General features: G+C 36.1%; 1 protein-coding gene across 1 annotated transcript; it reads right to left on the minus strand.

Moving 5' to 3' along the window:
- Positions 1-82: 82 nt before the first annotated feature.
- LOC103508978 (hepatocyte nuclear factor 4-gamma-like) lies at positions 83-16773 on the minus strand. Its single transcript, XM_026823447.1, has 9 exons — positions 16475-16773; positions 9718-9925; positions 9440-9534; positions 8791-8927; positions 7144-7474; positions 6322-6558; positions 6067-6177; positions 1019-1274; positions 83-781 (listed from the first exon to the last, which is right to left on the minus strand). The coding sequence occupies exons 1-8, from the start codon at positions 16623-16625 to the stop codon at positions 1039-1041; spliced, it is 1506 nt and encodes a 501-aa protein (XP_026679248.1). The 5' UTR covers positions 16626-16773; the 3' UTR covers positions 83-781; positions 1019-1038.
- Positions 16774-22843: the final 6070 nt, after the last annotated feature.

A 22843-nucleotide genomic window follows, 5' to 3' on the forward strand; every position in this document is an offset into this window, starting at 1 on the left:
GCGCAGCGCTTTGAACTCTTGACGTTTGTGCGCCTCCCGGCATGCTTGATAACTTATCGTTTGGAAACCAAATAAATACACATTTTGAATGAAATTATTCGAACACTTTTATTATTTTTGTAACGTATTTTTATCAATAAATAAAATAAATTATAAAATTCCAATAACAAAAATAATGCACCTTAGCATACCTACTTATATTACAGCCCTACTTAAATATCCAAGTACTTCACGTATACATGGGTAGGTAGTTACTGTGGCAATGAAAAATCTACCAAGCATAAAGGGAGAGTATATCTACGAGTATGTACATAAAAGCTATACCTAGTATATGCGAACTTCGTACCTAGGTACCTAGCGTTTATTAAAATAAAAAATGTATTTATACAACACCCTGTATACATAAAAATCAAACATTGAGTCTTGCGTCAGCCACAAAATACGAAAACGGGTATCCACACTTAACACTTATTACAGAACAAACTTTACAATATTAGTTTATTACTATACAAAAAAAAAAGAATCCTGGGAATGTAACGGACAAAACATGTAACAAAAAATCCTATGGCTTATAAATAAAAAAATTACATAAATTTGAATCAATCGGAAATCCATCAAGCTGTCCCTAGGAGCGTCAACACAAAAGGAAATGGGAAATTTTATCTTTTAAGTTTTAGGAAAAAGGGCTAATGGTGAATGTCCAGACCTTTGTAAACTTGTAAATAAAAACAACAGTGAGTAACTTTTTAACGTAAGCTTAGGTCCGTTTTCGGGGTCAATGGTTATGCCCGATGTAACGGACAAAACATGTAACAAAAAATCCTATGGCTTATAAATAAAAAAAATACATAAATTTGAATCAATCGGAAATACATCAAGCTGTCCCTAGGAGCGTCAACACAAAAGGAAATGGGAAATTTTATCTTTTAAGTTTTAGGAAAAACCTTTGTAAACTTGTAAATAAAAACAACAGTGAGTAACTTTTTAACGTAAGCTTAGGTCCGTTTTGGGGTCAATGGTTATGCCCGAAAATGCCAATCAAAAGCTTTCGTTCTCAAGCGGATTTTCCTCCTTGAAGGTCATCCGGTATTCCTCGTCCAGACTTTGTGAGGAAATGTCCCGGAAAATGACCGTGGACTGAACTGGATGGGTTGGACTCATGTTGGGACTAGATAGACTCCCTGGGGAGCTGTGATACTCGGAGGTGGCACTGCCAGCGTTGTTATTGTCGCTAGTCGAGTTCTGGGTAGGTTGATTGCTGTCCGCTGTGGCACCTGAAAACAGGAGCTTATAAATAAAAAAATTACTTACATAAATTTGAATCAATCGGAAATCCATCAAGATGTCCCTAGGAGCGTCAACACAAAAGGAAATGGGCAATTCTTTTAAGTTTTAGGAAAAAGGCCTATTGGTCAATGTCCCGACCTTTGTAAACTTGTAAATAAAAACAACAGTGAGTAACTTTTTAACGTAAGCTTAGGTCCGTTTTCGGGGTCAATGGTTATGCCCGAAAATGCCAATCAAAAGCTTTCGTTCTCAAGCGGATTTTCCTCCTTGAAGGTCATCCGGTATTCCTCGTATAAATGCTATGTTCCTTGTTGCACTTACGCAGATCTTCTTGAGGCAAACGAGAGCCATTTGCGTCTCAAATTTCTGGAGAAGAAAGATTTGATGAGAAAGAAAAAGAACACGGAAAAGACAGGAAAAATGGATTGCTACTTTTAATCCCCAATGGCTTACCTGCAGGTATACTGGTGACCTTTTCGGACGGACCGTCTGAAGAACCCCTTGCAGCCATCGCAGGAGGCTGCCCCGTAATGTTTTTCAATAATATCTAGGTAAGTACCTAGAGACAGAGTGTTGTGTTGATTGTGAGTTATAAATAATGCAGCTTTATGTAGTTTGACACTAGTGGCAGAGATGAGGATGTTAAGGTGGAGCTGTGGAGTGACAAGAGTGGACAGGATAAGAAATGAGATAATAAGGAGCAAAATCAAAGTGACGGAAATTTCAAAGAAAATACGAGAAAGAAGGCTGCAGTGGTACGGACATGTTCAGAGAAGAGAGGAGTACTACGTAGGAAAGAAAATTGCAAGACTGGAAGTGGAAGGCAAGCAAGGCAGAGGTAGACCAAAGAAGAAATGGGAAAATCGTATAAATGAAGATCTGCATAAGAAGGGGCTGTCCGGTAATGAGGTGCATCACAGAACGGACTGGAAGAGACTGACGACTGACACAAAATGCTGACCCCACTTGGGTGGGATAAGGCAAAGAAGAAGAAGAAGATGTAGTGTGACACTCAAGGTTTATTCTTACTGAAGAATATTGAAAACCTTTAGGTACCCTGTTTTTTTATAGCCTTTTGAAATGTATGTTTGAATCTTTTTTCAGGGATATTTTACATGCAGATGCTAGTCGAGATGAAAATTAATCAGTTTGTGAAGAGATGACGAAAATTCAGTAATCCATTTTATCTTCAAGAATCACTTTTATTTGTCGAATTCCTTAGGTCTGCGCATGTGCACCTCATTATCACGTGACCACTAGTGGGCTGTATTAGCATTATTGGTCCATGTACTCTATGTTACGCCTTTATGTACATTTCTATATTTGTACATAGGAATAATTCCGCCATGTTTTAATTCTTGACTCGTGCCCATCTTATCATAAAAGCTTCAATGTGATAAATACATGGAATGAGTAAATGCATCTTTCATATACTGATGGGTTTCCTGGTGCTCCAAATCTCACCTTTTGCCACCTCATACTCTCATACTCCTATCATGTGATTGTCATGTTTACCATATACTGATGGGTTTCCTGGTGCTCCAAATCTCACCTTTTGCCACCTCATACTCTCATACTCCTATCATGTGATTGTCATGTTTACTGAAAATTCTATCAAATGGGAAAAATTCCCTCCGCCGAGGTAATTTTCATTAAAATTTATGGCGAAATTTTGTTTGATTCTCCGAAAAGTTGTCGGGAAATTTATAGGAGTTCAAAAAATTCACAACCTCTCAGAGATGAGTCCTTCTTTTCATTTATACCATAGCCACAATAGCGAGCATTTTAAGTGCACTACAAGGTACAACAATGGACTTTCTCCAATCGTTTATTGTATTATTTTTATTATTGCTCTTATTATTGTTTGTTATCTACCTATATATAACTTTGAGCACCCGTGTTGGACAAAGCTGTAAACAAGTACATTTCAAATGATCGGCATTACGTGGCCAAGAGAGATCCGAATAAACTCACCTCTTCTCGCACAGCGCCCACTTGTCGTGAGAGCATCTCAGCGTTGAGAAGAGAATTGACAGAGAGGCCGTTGTTGGCGGTGGTTTCCTCATAGCTAGGTCTTCTGCAACTGATGCGATCTCTTTCATTCTGGACCGCTGAAAACAAGAGAAATCGTCACGTAAATAATTTGGGAAGTAAGTCACAAAAGATCTAACCAGGTCGCAGTGAGATAGGGCGTTTATTATAACCGATGGCCCTGCTTATACCAATACTAATTTTGAAATTGATTCAAAATTTCAAATGTCAAATTTTCAAGAAAATGATTACAGGAGCTTGAAAAATAGTTCTGCCTAGTGAGGAACAAATAGAACACTCTGAATTCCACTTAATAGGAATTTAAATCAAATTGCTATCAAAAGTAAGCGCCTAGTTCTAAAGAAGAATTTTTTCTTGAGCAGCTTCATCAATACCAAAGAAGTTATTGTCTTGCTGTGCTCCCGGATATGCAGAAGGAACTCTGTACAAATTAAGCATCAACTGAACGAGTCGAGTTATTGATGAAAAATAGAATAAATCTTGTTCAAATTTGACAAAAGAGAATCAAAGTTAGTGAAATATTGAGGAAAATAGGTCAGAGCTTGGTCAGAAAATGGATCAAGTTACAAGTTAGTGAAAAGAATCAGTTTGTGAAGAGATGACGAAAATTCAGTAATCCATTTTATCTTCAAGAATCACTTTTGTCGAATTCCTTAGATCTGCGCATGTAGCGAAAAATCCAATAGATACTATGTTCGATACCTTGTTGCACTTACACAGATCTTCTTGAGGCAAACGAGAGCCATTTACGTCTCAAATTTCTGGAGAAGACAGATTTGATGAGAAAGAAAAAGACACGGAAAAGACAGGAAAAATGGATTGCTGCTTTTTATCCCCAATCGCTTACCTGCAGGTATACTGGTGACCTTTTCGGACGGACCGTCTGAAGAACCCCTTGCAGCCATCGCAGGAGGCTGCCCCGTAATGTTTACTTACTCGGATCAAAGAATACAATGGATTTGAGACAGGCAAACTCGGTGTCATCGATCTGCACTTCGGCTAGTGGTCTAAATACAATGGATTTGAGACATGCAAACTCCGTGTCATCGATCTGCACTTCGGCTAGTGGTCTAACCAGTTCGTCCATCACACGAGTCCCTACCCGGCTAATGTCCAAGTCCGGAGATACTCATATCTCAGGATCGGTTTAGATTTTCGCAAAATCCTTTCTTATTGCACACCTAGACCATAAAAGGAATATTCCTACAATGTCCAAGTCCGGAGATATGCCGGATTCTCCTGTATACCGGGTGATCACACAGTTGTTGCCCAACAGGAGAACGTCGCGCAGGTTGAGGGAACGTCTGGCCAAACCCAGGAGGAGATGCTCGCCCGCGTGCGCGCGCAGGAGTGCCACCTTGAAATGAGAGAAGAAAGAATAGTTGTAGAGAACCCTTCCTTTAGGGCTGTTTGCCCCTACACCTAAGCCGTCAAAGGGTTCTCTCTGTTTTTAAAGAACAAGCCCATTATAGTTGTAGAGAACCCTTCCTTTAGGGCTGTTTGCCCCTACACCTAAGCCGTCAAAGGGTTCTCTCTGTTTTTAAAGAACAAGCCCAAGTCCTCACGATGGTTGACTGCGGTTCAGGACGAGCCAATTTAACATGGCTAGAGACCATCAACCCCCGGTGAATGGCAGAAAAAAAAGTTTTTCCTTTCTTTATTCTGCCATCACCATTCGACTACAGCTGAAGCCGCTACAACAACACCTTAGCCTCGGAAGCCTAAGGTTTTCATTTCCAAAAGGGAACTATGTAGTTCCGATTCCGAAAGTTTCCCGAAAGATGAATGTATGGATGTATTTTCCTTTACGAAAGGAAATGTATAAGAATCTCACGCTGGTTGACTGCGGTTCAGGACGAGCCTATTTAACATGGCTAGAGACCATCAACCCCCGGTGAATGGCAGAAAAAAAAGATTTCCTTTCTTTATTCTGCCAACACCATTCGACTACAGCTGAAGCCGCTACAACAACACCTTAGCCTCGGAAGCCTAAGGTTTTCATTTCCTTAAGGGAACTATGTAGTTCCGATTCCGAAAGTTTCCCGAAAGATGAATGTATGGATGTATTTTCCTTTACGAAAGGAAATGTATAAGAATAGAATAGAATATACCCTGTTTATACTGCCAGAATGAGACTGAAAAGTCCCTTTACTCCCGCAGTCTAAACAAGTATAACTCATTTTGAGTACGTAGGACTTATGAAGTTATTTCCTAATATAAAGAAGCACTGTGTCACCTGTCACCTGTTGATAAATATGTTGTTAGAAAATCACCGTCTGATAAATCAGCAAATTATGACGCATATGTTTTGTTTCCTGCATGCTGATCGAGATTATTTCATTCATAAGAAATGATTAGATTGAGGGTGAGTCAGAGATGAATGATTCATCCACGTAAATCTTTTATGTACTCATTGACTTGGTCATTAATGTCATTATCTATTTTGAAAAATCTTGTCACAGATAGTAATAGATAAAAGTAGATATTTCTTCGTAAATAAAGCGTCAATACCAGATAATCTGTGAAAAAAAAAAAAAAAAAAAAAAAAAAAAAACACAAAAAAATCAAAACGTGTTGAATTTACTTAAATGGCCTTGTCGAAATACATACTCATCAAATATAATCTATTAACAAATTTTCTTGGACTATCAGCTCAAGTAATTTTGTAATTTTAAAGAAACACAAGACAACACAACACAAGAGATGTGTTAATCAGAATTTACGTACCTCCTAACAGCATTTCCTGCAACAGACTGTCGATTTTGGCCACACCAAACAGTTTGGCAAACTGAATCTGCTCGATCATTTGCCAAGTGATCGACTGAAGTGCCGGCAAGGCTTAAATGGCCTTGTCGAAATACATACTGATCAAATATAATCTATTAACAATTTTTCTTGGACTATCAGCTCAAGTAATTTTGTAGTTTTAAAGAAACACAAGACAACACAACACAAGAGACGTGTTGATCAAAATTTACGTACCTCCTAACAGCATTTCCTGCAACAGACTGTCGATTTTGGCCACACCAAACAGTTTGGCAAACTGAATCTGCTCGATCATTTGCCAAGTGATCGACTGAAGTGCCGGCAAGGTCAGTAGTAGCTCACCAAAACGACCTCTGGAATCGTACTGTCGATCACTGATGTAATCCTCCAGATTAATTTGGATTTGATATCGTAACGTTTTGATTCGGTTAGTGTCGCTGAGACCTTTTGCATCTGTGGAAAATAAGATTATCTTTGAATTGGTTGTCGCAGATTCTGTCGAATATTTGAAGGTGACGAAGGAATGCCAACTTAAAGTTATCAAAAACAGCACGAAACTGTGAATGAGAACGAAATTGCAATCTTTTAAAACCCAGCTAAGTAAGTACTCATCATCATGTTATCGAAGAATAATGATAAATGTTTTAAACGTAAAGGAAAGTAAATAAATAAAACAAAATGTAATTATACAGGTACTCATGCATTTTGCTCTTTGGACCACATAAACTTTCCTAAACGAATTATATCTACAATAAACATGCGTACAATGATACTATTTTTATTTATTAGTTACGCACAGCGCGACCGTATACGCAACCCCGCGAAGCCCTGGGAGTGTGCAGCGTGATTGTATGCGGTGCTGAAGGAACTTTACAGTCCTATTCCAGCAGAATAAACAAGGCATATTCTACATTATAGGATATTTTTTCATTTTATTTTATCTAACAATACCTTCAAAAGCTCAATAGAACCATCAATTTCTTGTTGTTGAATACTTCATCTCTAGTTTTTCCACCATGAACATCACAGGTTACTTACTCGGATCAAAGAATACAATGGATTTGAGACAGGCAAACTCGGTGTCATCGATCTGCACTTCGGCTAGTGGTCTAACCAGTTCGTCCATCACACGAGTCCCTACCCGGCTAATGTCCAAGTCCGGAGATATGCCGGATTCTCCTGTATACCGGGTGATCACACAGTTGTTGCCCAACAGGAGAACGTCGCGCAGGTTGAGGGAACGTCTGGCCAAACCCAGGAGGAGATGCTCGCCCGCGTGCGCGCGCAGGAGTGCCACCTTGAAATGAGAGAAGAAAGAATAGTTGTAGAGAACCCTTCCTTTAGGGCTGTTTGCCCCTACACCTAAGCCCTAATCACTATAGGTAATAAATCACAGCGTCGAGATAAATCACCCCTCTTTATTTTTCAGCTGGGGTCACATTTTGACATTTTAAGGATAACCTCAGAAACTGAGAAGTAACCATGTTATCAAGTGAGCTTCATTAGGTAAAATTAAAGGACTATGGCCCACCACACGAGTTAAAAAATCCATTTATTTTATTATATATAAATGGAAATTGTTTTCCAATCTGGCTTTATCAGGGATGGTGCCCATAACGCCAACTGCATTGCCCGTTTGTAAGTTGGAAATAGTGGCTTTTGACGAAGATTCAGAATTTCAGAACCATCGTTGTCCATATTTCAACCCCATGCCTGATGTTTGGTTTTACTCCCATCAATTTCTTGTTGTTGAATACTTCATCTCTAGTTTTTCTACCATGAACATCACAGGTTACTTCTATTATTCTATTCTATTATGGGACTGGTTGCTCCTCTCCCAAGAGAGTATGCAATTAACACTGCGACCTCTGTAGATCTATTGTTGGTTTTACTATCTTATTTGACTAATTAATTGTCATTTAAAAATATTCTCTAAACTTGATACATACTATGTCATGTATTCTATTTCACTACCCAGTCATTTGTAATTTTAGACTAGTGCCGAAGAAACAAATCAATGTTCAAAAACTAGAGTGAATTCGTTGGTCACAGAGGTGGTGACACATTACGGTCAGTTGGGCCCCATCTCCCCTGTTCTAAGCCACTGGTAATGTAAGACTCAAAGTCCATTGATAATCCTGTGATCATCATCGTGAAGTCATAGAAGATAAATACATATTATGTACGAGGTAGGAGTATACCTAGCTTATCCAGTTAATTGTCATTTGTAATTTTAGACCAGTGCCGAAGAAAGAAATCAATGTTCAAACTAGAGCGAATTCGTTGGTCACAGTGGTGGTGACACATTACGGTCAGTTGGGCCCCATCTCCCCTGTTCTAAGCCACTGGTAAAACTCAAAGTCCATTGATAATCCTGTGATCATCATCGTGAAGTCATAGAAGATAAATACATATTATGTACGAGGTAGGAGTATACCTAGTTATCTACAATTTTGAGTACGTAGGACTTAGTTATTTCCTAATATAAAGAAGCACTGTGTCACCTGTTGATAAATAAGTAGGTAGTTAGAAAATCACCGTCTGATAAATCAGCAAATTATGACGCATATGTTTTGTTCCTGCATGCTGATCGAGATTATTTCATTCATAAGAAATGATTAAATTGAGGGTGAGTCAGAGATGAATGATTCATCCACGTAAATCAAGAGATCCGAATAAACTCACCTCTTCTCGCACAGCGCCAACTTGTCGTGAGAGCATCTCAGCGTTGAGAAGAGAATTGACAGAGAGGCCGTTGTTGGCGGTGGTTTCCTCATAGCTAGGTCTTCTGCAACTGATGCGATCTCTTTCATTCTGGACCGCTGAAAACAGGAGAAATTGTCATGTAAATAATTTGGGAAGTAAGTCACAAAAGATCTAACCAGGTCGCACTGGCATAGGACGTTTGTTATAGCCGATGGCCCTACTTATACCAATACTAATTTTGAAATTGATTCTAAATCTCAAATGTCAAGTTTTCAAGAAAATGATTACGGGAGCTTGAAAAATAGTTCTGCCTAGTGAGGAACAAACAGAACACTTTGAATGGCACTTGGTAGGAATTTAAAACAAATTCATCAAAAGTAAGCGCCTAGTTCGAAAGAAGAATCTTCTCTTGAGCAGCTTCACCAATACCAAAGAAGTTATTGTCTTGCTGTGCTCCCGGATATGCAGAAGGAACTCTGTACAAATTAAGCATCAACTGAACGAGTCAAGTGTTTCTCCAATGCTTTCGCCTATTTTACATTGGTGCACCTGTCAAATAGTGTTTCCAATCTTTGCATCTGTTTTACATTGGTGTTTCTTTCTCTTGTTCACAAAATGTGTTACCTACCTTCTTTTTTCATGCCAGCTTTGAAACATTTTTTGAGTCTGCAATAACGGCACTGGTTTCGTTTGTCTTTGTCCACCACACAAATTCGATTGAATCTGAAAAAAGGCGAAAAATCCAATAGATACTAGCTACATAATTATGTTCGATACCTTGTTGCACTTACGCAGATCTTCTTGAGGCAAACGAGAGCCATTTACGTCTCAAATTTCTGGAAAGATTTGATGAGAAAGAAAAAGACAGGAAAAATGGATTGCTGCTTTTTATCCCCAATCGCTTACCTGCAGGTATATTGGTGACCTTTTCGGACGGACCGTCTGAAGAACCCCTTGCAGCCATCGCAGGAGGCTGCCCCGTAATGTTTGCCCGTGGCGCGGTCCCCACAAATGGCACAGCACTGCAAGTTGAGAGCTCCTGAGCTCATGTCCATACTGTTCGGAGGAAGGATCATACCATTCGACATGGTGGCGGAAATGTCGGGAGGCTCGCCTGTGAACAGAAAGCCGGAATTGTCAAAGTGGCAAAGAATATCGTCAGCACTAAAGTCGAGTTTTACCACCGTGGACTGTCTCAGGATTGAATTCAATCTGAGGTTGGGTGTGGTGCGTATAACCCAGGGGTTGATGAGCACCACTTAAAAATAATATGTAGATAGAGATAGAATCCGAGGTTGACCTGGCTCTTAAGTATAGGGAAATTCTAGTTTAATCTCAATCCCGAATTGGTAAACCCCAGCATTAACTAAAAGAAGTTGTATTTGGAATTTTACTCCCCCTTGGAGAATTTGGCTGAATCGGATGTTGCCTCCCATACTTCTGTCTGAATGGCATCACTCGTACATACATAGCTTGTTGATGCTGCCATATTAGGTATTATCTAGAAATCTGAAAAGTCTCTTTGTTCCAGTAGTCTTGAATTTAAGTCCGATTTTTCTTCGTTTTCATTGTACATATAAAATTTCTTTCTTTCTCAATTTCCCGATCGCCATATTTTTCCTCATGGCCCATATACTTACTCGTAGAAAGATAACGAGTAGTTATTAGATGTTGTGATTTTCAAAGGCATTAAAAATATCCCAAGCTATTGGTTGTTTATTTAAGTACGAACTAAAAACGGCGATGAAACACTTTTTTTAAGTATCTATCAAAGTATTAATTTTAAAAACATTTGTACTTATAATACTTCTAAGCTGATAGTAATAATTTGTAATAAAGATTCTAAGAACAAACATGTGTGGAATAAAATAAATTGTCTCATTTCACATTCGGAGAACGTAAAACTTTCAAATACGAGTGAAAATATCTCCCAACCATTCTGTACCTTCAAGCAAACGTGTTGAACTTAAATGGCTAATATGTAGATAGAGATAGAATCCGAGGTTGATCTGGCTCTTAAGTATAGGGAAATTCTAATTTAATCTCAATCCCGAGTTGGTAAAACCCAGCATAACTAAAAGAAGTTGTACATATTTGGAATTTTACTCCCCCTTGGAGAATTTGGCTGAATCGGATGTTGCCTCCCATATTTCTGTCTGAATGGCATACATATGCTCGTGCATTGCTTGTTAATGCTGCCATATTATTATCTAGAAATCTGAAAAGTCTCTTTGTTCCAGCAGTCTTGAATTTGAGTCCGATTTTTCTTCGTTTTCATTGTACATATAAAATTTCTTTCTGCTTAGAATATCGTCATCAGGTCATTACTAAGGTCGAGTTTTACCGCCGTGGATTGTCTCAGGATTGAGTTCAATCCGAGGTTGGGTGTGGTGCATAAATACGTATATAACCCAGGGGTTGATGAGCACCACTTGAAAATAATAGAACATAGAGAGAGATAGAATCCGAGGTTGACCTGGCTAGTAAGTATAGGGAAATTCTAGTTTAATCTCAATCCCGAGTTGGTAAACCCCAGCATAACTAAAAGAAGTTGTACTTGGAATTTTACTCCCCCTTGGAGAATTTAGCTGAATCGGATGTTGCCTCCCATACTTCTGTCTGAATGGCATTACTCGTACATAGCTTGTTAATGCTGCCATATTATTATCCAGAAATCTGAAAAGTCTCTTTGTTCCAGCAGTCTTGAATTTGAGTCCGATTTTTCTTCGTTTTCATTGTACATATAAAATTTCTTTCTTTCTCAATTTCCCGATCGCCATATTTTTCCTTATGGCCCATATACTTACTCGTAGAAAGATAACGAGTAGTTATTAGATGTTGTGATTTTCAAAGGCATTAAAAATATCCCAAGCTATTGGATATACTTACTCGTAGAAAGATAACGAGGAGTTATTAGATGTTGTGATTTTCAAAGGCATTAAAAATATCCCAAGCTATTGATGAGAAACATCAAGCTCTAAGATTTGGGAGTCGGAACCTCACAACACATGTTCCTTTCATTTGACTTCTTATTAAGAAGTTATCTCTTTATTTTAATGCTTAGATAAGTCATTCAAACGCTAGATTAAGTAATTAGGTAACATTACAAATAATATTTAGTTTCTCTAATCACTATAGGTAGCTATCACCACGATGTAATAAATCACAGCGTCGAGATAAATCACCCCTCTTTATTTTTCAGCTGGGGTCACATTTTGACATTTTAAGGATAACCTCAGAAACAGAACAATTATCTCTAGGTAAGGTAAGAACAATTATCTCTTTATTTTAATGCTTAGATAAGTCATTCAAACGCTAGATTAATTAGGTAACATTACAAATAATATTTAGTTTCTCTAATCACTATAGGTAATAAATCACAGCGTCGAGATAAATCACCCCTCTTTATTTTTCAGCTGGGGTCACATTTTGACATTTTAAGGATAACCTCAGAAACTGAGAAGTAACCATGTTATCAAGTGAGCTTCATTAGGTGAAATTAAAGGACTGTGGCCCACCAAACGAGTTAAAAAATCCATTTATTTCATTATAGATAGAAATTGTTTTCCAATCTGGCTTTATCAGGGATGGTGCCCATAACGCCAACTGCATTGCCCGTTTGTAAGTTGGAAATAGTGGCTTTCGACAAGGATTCAAAATTTCAGAACCATCGTTGTCCATATTTCAACCCCATGCCTGATGTTTGGTTTTACTATCTTACTTGACTAATTAATTGTCATTTAAAAATATTCTCTAAACTTGATACATACTATGTCATGTATTCTAATTCATTACCCAGTTAATTGTCATTTGTAATTTTAGACCAGTGCCGAAGAAATAAATCAATGTTCAAACTAGAGCGAATTCGTTGGTCACAGTGGTGGTGACACATTACGGTCAGTTGGGCCCAATCTCCCCTGTTCCAAGCCACTGGTAAGACTCAAAGTCCATTGATAATCCTGTGATCAGCATAGTGAAGTCATAGAAGATAAATACATATTATGTACGAGGTAGGAGTATACCTAGTTATCTACCATTTTGAGTACGTAGAACTTAATTATTTCCTAATATAAAGAAGCACTGTGTCACCTGTTGATAAATAAGTAGTTAGAAAATCACCGTCTGATAAATCAGCAAATTATGACGCATATGTTTTGTTTCCTGCATGCTGATCGAGATTATTTCATTCATAAGGATTTGGATTTGATATCGTAATGTTTTGATTCGGTTAGTGTCGCTGAGACCTTTTGCATCTGTGGAAAATAAGATTATCTTTAAATTGGTTGTCGCAGATTCTGTCGAATATTTGAAGGTGACGAAGGAATGTCAACTTAAACTTATCAAAAACAGCACGAAACTGTGAATGAGAACGAAATCGCAGTATTTTAAAACCCAGCTAAGTAAGTACTCATCATCATGTTATCGAAGATTAATGATAAATGTTTTAAACGTAAAGGAAAGTAAAAATTTGGATTTGATATCGTAACGTTTTGATTCGGTTAGTGTCGCTGAGACCTTTTGCATCTGTAGAAAATAAGATTATCTTTGAATTGGTTGTCGCAGATTCTGTCGAATATTTGAAGGTGACGAAGGAATGCCAACTTAAAGTTATCAAAAACAGCACGAAACTGTGAATGAGAACGAAATTGCAGTATTTTAAAACCCAGCTAAGTAAGTACTCATCATCATGTTATCGAAGATTAATGATAAATGTTTTAAACGTAAAGGAAAGTAAATAAATAAAACAAAATGTAATTATATAGGTACTCATGCATTTTGCTCTTTGGACCACATAAACTTTCCTAAACGAATCATATCTACAGTAAATATGCGTACAATGATACTATTTTTATTTATTAGTTACGCACAGCGCGACCGTATACGCAACCCCGCGAAGCCCTGGGAGTGTGCAGCGTGATTGTATGCGGTGCTGAAGGGACTTTACAGTCCTATTCCAGCAGGATAAACAAGGCATATTCTGCATTATAGGATGTTTTTTTCATTTTATTTGTTCTAACAATACCTTCAAAAGCTCAATAGACCTATCAATTTCTTGTTGTTGAATACTTCATCTCTAGTTTTTCTACCATGAACATCACAGGTTACTTACTCGGATCAAAGAATACAATGGAGGCTTCATTAGGTGAAATTAAAGGACTATGTATGGCCCACCAAACGAGTTAAAAAATCCATTTTATTATAGATAGAAATTGTTTTCCAATCTGGCTTTATCAGGGATGGTGCCCATAACGCCAACTGCATTGCCCGTTTGTAAGTTGGAAATCCTAATTCTGGAGCTTTTTCCGCCACACACGGTCAGACGGACCCCATTGGATTCTCGAGAATCTTTTTTCTCAACGAGGTCTACAACGCTTTTGTACCGACCAATTTCGTTACCTTATCAATTTATTCATAAGTGTTGACAACCTACTTCCCTTATTTAGACTGTTACTATGTACGTAAGTGCCTTCTGTTTAAGTATACCTACATTTCGCATGTCTTCTAACAGTATAATTACTCTTATGTTACGGTACCATGTCCTCAAAGTGCTGACAGAAGAAAAAACCTAAACGCTCTAAAACCTAATCCACACTTCAAATGATATTATATCAGTTGCCATTTCGATAAACAATACAGTTCCTGTTTAGTATGTTTACCGTAAACATCGTAAGTGACCGCAATATATGGCTATAGGTATGTTACGGTACCACGTCCTCAAAGTGCTGACAGAAGAAAAAACCTAAACGCTCTAAAACCTAATCCACACTTCAAATGATATCAGTTGCCATTTCGATAAACAATACAGTTCCTGTTTAGTATGTTTACCGTAAACATCGTAAGTGACCGCAATATATGGCTATAGATCTTAGCCTAAGAGGTATAGTAGAATTTGCCTACCAGTGTAGGTAGTTTCTGATAACCTTACGCTCTGACCCTTTGGTAAAAGCTCAAATTGCTCTTGGAATACAACATAAATACCTACATATGTAAATATGTTGATGGAACCGAAAAAAATTGGTCTTGCAACAGAATTACAAGTGTGTGATTAGGTTTTACTCAGAAAACAGCTTATACAACATAAATACCTACATATGTAAATATGTTGATGGAACCAAATAAAATTGGTCTTGCAACATAATTACAAGTGTGTGATTAGGTTTTACTCAGAAAACAGCTTTGAGTAACAATAATATTTCTGATGTAATTCAGTAGGTAATAAGGAGAGAGTAATTCAAATTTCATTTTAAGCATTAATTCCTTTACGTGTTTACAGGTTGTCAGCAAAAGAGAGAAGATTAGAAAAAAGTTGTGTTATCGGGCGGTAGGATATAGCCCTTTTGTTATTTTATTTCTTTATATTATTATTAAAATATGTATAATTATTCATTATTGTCTTTTTTTTTTCACTTGTATAACGTTGATCCATGTACAATTTATATGTATTTTCATGATCAATAAAATTATATTCTATTCTATTCTATTCTATTCTATTCATTACGTGTTTACAGGTTGTCAGCAAAAAAGAGAAGATTAGAAAAAAGTTGTGTTATCGGGCGGTAGGATATAGCCCTTTTGTTATTTTTGGTCCAAATAGAAAATTCAGAAGTAGAAATCCTCAGCAACTTTCTATAGCTCTAGTTTAGCCGTACTTTATTATGTGACTTTTTCTATAGTCAAAATATCTGAACCAATGAGATTCCGCTTTGGACGTCCACACTTGGTCCACAAAGCGGAATCTCACAATCTCATTGGTTCAGCACAAAATACGAGGTCCGACAATAAAGTTCCCGGAATGTCCCCATAGCTCCGCACCTACTGCACAATCTGCACATAGAGAAACCAAATTTTCCACGAATAAAGCTTGATCTTTCCTCTTTCTAATGCATGTAATTTCATCAATTTGTGATTAGTAGTTTTCAAGTAGTCAGCCGTTATGTAACACCTCATTTTACTTCGCCGAATTTTCTCTAGTAACATGTCGAGTAAAATTTTTGAACAAATTTTAAACAAAATTTTACACTAACATGAAATTCCATGTTTTGTCACATGTGATAAACCTTTTCCAGAAGTCTGGGATAATGTTCATCGGTCTAAAGTGTGCCAATGGCAACTTCTTCAAGTCTCTCTTTTGCCCAGCTGAGAGATTTGGGGTACCATTTTAGCGCAAACTTTTTTGATGTCTAATTTTTCATGTAAAATTTGCCTCACTGTCTCTCTACTTTATGGGGCTTTCTCACATGCGATTCATGTAAGTAGAATAGTAGATAACTATCAAACTAACATTGGGCTGTATAACTTACCATTTTCGCTTGTCATTGACACCTGATTCTCGTCACTGGATAGGTTATTGTTGTCCTCAATTTGCATTAGTTCACTTCTATAGCTCTAGTTTAGCCGTACTTTATTATGTGACTTTTTCTATAGTCAAAATAGCTGAACCAATGAGATTCCGCTTTGGACGTCCACACTTGGTCCACAAAGTGGAATCTCACAATCTCATTGGTTCAGCACATAATACGAGGTCCGACAATAAAATTTCCGGAATGTCCCAATAGCTCCGCACCTACTGCACATAGAGAAACCAAATTCTCACATGCGATTCATGTAGTAGAATAGTAGATAACCATCAAACTAACATTGGGCATTGGTCTGTATAACTTACCATTTTCGCTTGTCATTGACACCTGATTCTCGTCACTGGATAGGTTATTGTTGTCCTCAATTTGCATTAGTTCACATTCTTTTTCAAAATCACTAATGTCGTCAATGAAAGCATCGAAGTCATTATCATTAAACTGATCAAACACAATCATGGCTCTGAAATTTGATTCAGATTATCAAAAGCTCACACAAAAACTACTTTAAAAAAATTGTCAAATGAAAAAAGTTAACAGTCACAAAAGCTAGAAATTTCACCAAAAGCTTTTGGTCAATCAACAAACACCAAATGTGTTGAAGAAAAAACTTTTTCTTGGAAGAGCTGTAAAATTATTTTTTTACTAACTCTTATCACAACTCTGGAAGTGTTGTTATTCAAACACAATCATGGCTCTGAAATTTGATTCAGATTATCAAAAGCTCACACAAAAAATAATTTAAAAAATTGTCAAATGAAAAAAGTTAACAGTCACAAAAGCTAGAAATTTCACCAAAAGCTTTTGGTCAATAAACAAACACCAAATGTGTTGAAGAAAAAACTTTTTCTTGAAGAGCTGGAAAATTATTTTTTTACTAACTCTTATCACAACTCTGGAAGTGTTGTTATTCTTTCGGTTATTAAACTGCAACTAAATAGAAAAAAACTCTCAACCTGACTTTCAATTGAAAGTGACCTTTATCTAACTTTTGGTTTAAAATAACCTCATGCCAGCTGATTTACAAAAGTGACCAGACTAAAACTACAAAAGATTTGAAGATAGCATGCATTTATAAAAAAAGAACAATAGGTACTTATTGTAGGAGTAATAAGGAAAAACCACGTACCTATGATCATGAAATATTTGAAGTAAATGTTTAATCTCTCAACCTAATTATATTGGAAAAAGTATCAAATTATAGGTATTTTTAATTATTTTTTAAAGGAAAACTCCCAAAGTAGGGACTCCTCCTACCTGTGCGAACAAAGGGAGATAGTCATCCTTATTATTTGCGGGCGGCTAAGGTATAGAACTGTTAATACATTATGAAATGATTAGCACTGAGAATATTTGTTTCCTCATGACTGCAACTCTTCCTGAATCACGTGAACAGCAATAGGTTTGTTTTATTTAAAATTTCCAACACACAATCATGTTTTGGCTCTTTAGTTATCTACAATTTTAATTATTCCAATAAATACGATTATTTCCCGTTAACTACGTAATAAGTTGAACTATGTAACATGTGTATACATCACTCTTCATAAAAAGTACATCAAGTTTACCCTGAAAATTTTAGTATCAAATAAGGAAAATTCAAGAATTTTCACACATATTTTTTCTTTCTTTTTTGTCTTTTTTTTCACTAAAAATTATCGACTTCAGGTAAATACTTGCAAATTCCGGTCGTAGGTTATAACAGGCACTTCAATTTGAAATAGTTGATTAACATTCTACTTTCTTACCTATATTTGAATCGTGCATTTTCTTGTTGATTCAGCAATGCAATTTATTATTTACAACTTCAAACCGCTTTTAGGTCCGCTTTGAGACAAATGAAATTTTTTAAACTTATCTGAAAACTCAAATTTTCCTACATAAAAATTACTGAGATGTATCGCCAATTCTGTTCTTCTGGTAGGCGTAAGGACCCTTCCTGCAAGAAGTCCTTAACTCATTGATCATTAAAACCAGTTCAACTCTACCCTCTGATTTGGGCACTGAATTCGACTTTCAATTGAAAGTGACCTTTATCTTTAGCTTTTAGTTTAAAATAACCTCATGCCAGCTGATTTACAAAAGTGACCAGACTAAAACTACAAAAGATTTGAAGATAGCATGCATTTATAAAAAAAAGAACAATAGGTACTTATTGTAGGAGTAATAAGGAAAAACCACGTACCTATGATCATGAAATATTTGAAGTAAATGTTTAATTCTCTACCTTTTGTTAAAACAGGCAGGTATGTGATTAGCACAAATTGTTACAATCAAAGAAAACTGGCAAAAACTTTTCGCTAAATCAAACACAAGTGGGTAATCCTATTTTACATTGGTGCACCTGTCAAATAATGTTTCCAATCTTTGCATCTGTTTTACAATGGTGTTTCTTTCTCTTGTTGGAGTTGTGTACTTAGGGTAGACCAAATGTGTTACCTACCTTCTTTTTTCATGCCAGCTTTGAAACATTTTTTGAGTCTGCAATAACGGCACTGGTTTCGTTTGTCTTTGTCCGTGAAATTGGTATTTGAAAACAATGAAAAATTTGACACAATTATTCTCTTAAAACGATTATTTTGTTAGGACTTGTAAATAACAGCTCGGTACAACATTGGAACGTTACAAATAAATTAAATAATAAACAAAAATGTGGAGTTAGAATATTTGAAAGGTTTTCTATAGGTAACAGGCAGGTATGTGATTAGCACAAATTGTTACAATCAAAGAAAACTGGCAAAAACTTTTCGCTAAATCAAACACAAGTGGGTAATTAGCGTGAAATTGGTATTTGAAAACAATGAAAAATTTGACACAATTATTCTCTTACAACGATTATTTTGTTAGGACTTGTAAATAATAGCTCGGTACAACATTGGAACGTTACAAATAAATTAAATAATAAACAAAAATGTGGAGTTAGAATATTTGAAAGGTTTTCTATAGGTATTCTCTATGCTGTTCCGTGATGTAAATTGGACTTTGATCTGTTTATAGAAAATGCTAATAATAGTGAGAAAGCAAGTCAGGGCCGTGGTTAAGATTTCCTCAATGGGAGTTCAATATTGAACAGATAAAGCGAGACGAAATTAACGAGAACATAAACTTTGTCAAGGAATTGGTCCTTGGAATAATTTGCATTTATACCTACCAGATTCCTCAATGGGAGTTCAATATTAAACAGATAAAGCGAGACGAAATTCACGAGAACATAAACTTTGTCAAGGAATTGGTCCTTGGAATAATTTGCATTTATACCTACCAGATCGAGATTTAGAAAATCATGTAGGTCCCTCATTGGGAGTTCAATATTAAACAGATAAAGCGAGACGAAATTAACGAGAACATAAACTTTGTCAAGGAATTGGTCCTTGGAATAATTTGCATTTATACCTACCAGATCGAGATTTAGAAAATCATGTAGGTACTCACCTATACCTACTAGGCAGGTATGTGAAACAGTTAATTTGTTAACAGTATTTTTCCACTGAATGGATTTGAAAGTGCATTTAGCAAATAATTTGAAAATGCAGGTAGAATTTTCAAATCGATGATCTACTTACTTATTAAAATAAATATTGGCTACTAGGTAGGTATGTGAAACAGTTAATTTGTTAACAGTATTTTTCCACTGAATGGATTTGAAAGTGTATTTAGCAAATAATTTGAAAATGCATGTAGAATTTTCACATCGATGATCTACTTACTTATTTATTAAAATAAATATTGGTGCTCACCGAGTCTTTATTTACTATTTGTTCCACAAATATATGAGCAGTTCGAATCATTTGTTCCCTTAGATCGAGAGACTTTGGGGCAACTTTTAGACATCTCTGTCGTCCAACTTTTAAACAGATATAGGTCAAACCCAAATAGAAATACATGAATAATTTTAGTCATGTAGGTACCTAATAGCTATCCACATGTAGTAATTTATTGATAGCTCCAAAACCCATTGGGCCTCTCCCTAAAACCATCCTTGATGATTGGGCATATAGGTATGTGAAACAGTTAATTTGTTAACAGTATTTTTCCACTGAATAGATTTGAAAGTGCATTTAGCAAATAATTTGAAAATGCAGGTAGAATTTTCAAATCGATGATCTACTTACTTATTAAAATAAATATTGGTGCTCACCGAGTTTTTATTTACTATTTGTTCCACAAATATATGAGCAGTTCGAATCATTTGTTACCTTAGATCGAGAGACTTTGGGGCAACTTTCAGACATCTCTGTCGTCCAACTTTTAGACAGATATAGGTCAAACCCAAATAGAAATACATGAATAATTTTAGTCATGTAGGTACCTAATAGCTATCCACATGTAGTAATTTATTGTAGACATCTCTGTCGTCCAACTTTTAGACAGATATAGGTCAAACCCAAATAGAAATGCATGAATAATTTTAGTCATGTAGGTCCCTAATAGCTATCCACATGTAGTAATTTATTGATAGCTCCAAAACCCATTGGGCCTCTCCCTAAAACCATCCTTGATGATTGGGCATATGGACTTTGCCATCAAAACAAAATAAATAGAAGATTTAAAAAAAAATCTCAATCAATTTATACATATTGAACATGTGTAGAAAACTATACTTTATGAGAGAGATATCTTTTTCCCGAATAAAACCAATTATGTGGAGAGCTACATGTGACCAAGTCAAATATGGGAGGCACAGCGTTAATAACACACTAAAGGTCTTATGCATATAAATTTAAATGTGTCCTCCATAATATGTCGAAATATGTATAAGACCTTGGTCAGACTGCGGGGGTAAGGGGACTTTTCAATCCTATTCCTGCAGGATAAATAAGGTATATTCTATTTTAAAGTTAGGTAAAGAAAAGCAAATGTTTATGTTTAGCTACAGTCTTATTTTCCTGGTGGATTTTTTAGCTGACCAGAAATTTACATGCGTTCCACATCTCCCACATCTGTATAATATTATTGTCTTCTTATCTATTCCACTAAGGAAAACACCAGGCAGAGTGGAAAGATATACAAACCAAGGTGAAAATCTCATAGAGGACATACACAAACAGCATATCGTAGAGGAAATTATGACAACCCTCCTCAGACAATGGCAAAGGATTAAGATTTTCAATCTTAAGCATATAAATTTAAATGTGTTCTCCATAATATGTCGAAATATGTATAATAAGACCTTGATCAGACTGCGGGGGTAAAGGGACTTTTCAATCCTATTCCCGCAGGATAAATAAGGTATATTCTATTAAAAGTTGGGTAAAGAAAAGCAAATATGTTTATGTTCAGCTACAGTCTTGTTTTCCTGGTGGATTTTTTAGCTGACCAGAAATCTACATGCGTTCCACATCTCCCACATGTATAATATTATTGTCTTCTTATCTATTCCACTAAGGAAAACACCAGGCAGAGTGGAAAGATATACAAACCAAGTTGAATATCTCATAGAGGACATACACAAACAGCATATCGTAGAGGAAATTATGACAACCCTCCTCAGACAATGGCAAAGGATTAAGATTTTCAATACAAATTCAGCTTTTTCTTTTCTCAAGATTTCACTCTTTCAAAAGAACAATACCTTAGGACCTCGGAATTACACAATGTCCAGAACTTTCAATTCTTACGCTCAAAAGCCGCCTATCTCATTATTTGTGCGACATAATTAAACAAAATGTACACAAGAAAATTACGTTGTAGTGCTTCATTTTGATTTCCTATCATGTAGAAAATTTTGTTTGTTTTTACGTCAAGTCAATAAAAGGACCTTAGGACCTAGGAATTACACAATGTCCAGAACTTTCAATTTTTACGCTCAAAAGCCGCCTATCTCATTATTTGTGCGACATAATTAAACAAAATTTACACAAGAAAATTACGTTGTAGTGCTTCATTTTGATTTCCTATCATGTAGAAAATTTTGTTTGTTTTTACGTCAAGTCAATAAAAGGAAAAATATCCCTTCCCAAGTTTCTACCCAAAAAATTCAACACGTTATCAAATGTTTTATCAAGAAGCTGAAATATATCTCCGTTATCAAAACACATTTGTTTAGTTGGGTTTTTCTTATCATTTCTTATCACTGAAAATTTGGGGAAACTTGATTTGGACGTGTTTATTTAGGTTTAAATTGGGCAGGTGAAATAAGTATGGGGGAATTTTGGTATTGTTCCTTCAGCGTAATGTACTAATATTGACTTTTAATGCCTCTGTGCATATTTGAGGTATCTCCGTTATCAAAACACATTTGTTTAGTTGGGGTTTTCTTATCATTTCTTATCACTGAAAATTTGGGGAAACTTGATTTGGACGTGTTTATTTAGGTTTAAATTGGGAAGGTGAAATAAGTATGGGGGAATTTTGGTATTGTTCCTTCAGCGTAATGTACTAATATTGACTTTTAATGCCTCTGTGCATATTTGAGATGTACATTTTAGCTGATATAATTTTAATACATTATCAGTTGTATTTTAATTAACCATGACCAATTTTGTAATAATTACAGGTTACAGTAAAAGGAGCAAGGGAGAATAAGAATATCGTAAAGCTTGCATTTTATTACCTTATATGCGCTCCTCAAAACAAGAACTTCAAAATCCGATCAGAAAAACTGACATTTATGATCATGAGATTTCCTCCTTTAGAGGTTTGTTTTATTTAAAATTTCCAACACACAATCATGTTTT

Source organism: Diaphorina citri, unplaced genomic scaffold (assembly GCF_000475195.1).
Source record: "Diaphorina citri unplaced genomic scaffold, Diaci psyllid genome assembly version 1.1 scaffold455, whole genome shotgun sequence".
Lineage (NCBI taxonomy): Eukaryota > Metazoa > Arthropoda > Insecta > Hemiptera > Psyllidae > Diaphorina > Diaphorina citri.

Bases quoted from the DNA above. Each gene is read 5' to 3' on its own strand.
- LOC103508978 (XM_026823447.1), bottom strand. From the start codon at position 16,625: ATGATTGTGTTTGATCAGTTTAATGATAATGACTTCGATGCTTTCATT. The intron at 6,178-6,321 runs GTACGTAAATTT...AGGCCATTTAAG, and splicing joins GCAGGAAATGCTGTTAGGAG to CCTTGCCGGCACTTCAGTCG. The intron at 1,275-6,066 runs GTACGTAAATTC...TCCTGTTTTCAG, and splicing joins GCAGGAAATGCTGTTAGGAG to GTGCCACAGCGGACAGCAAT.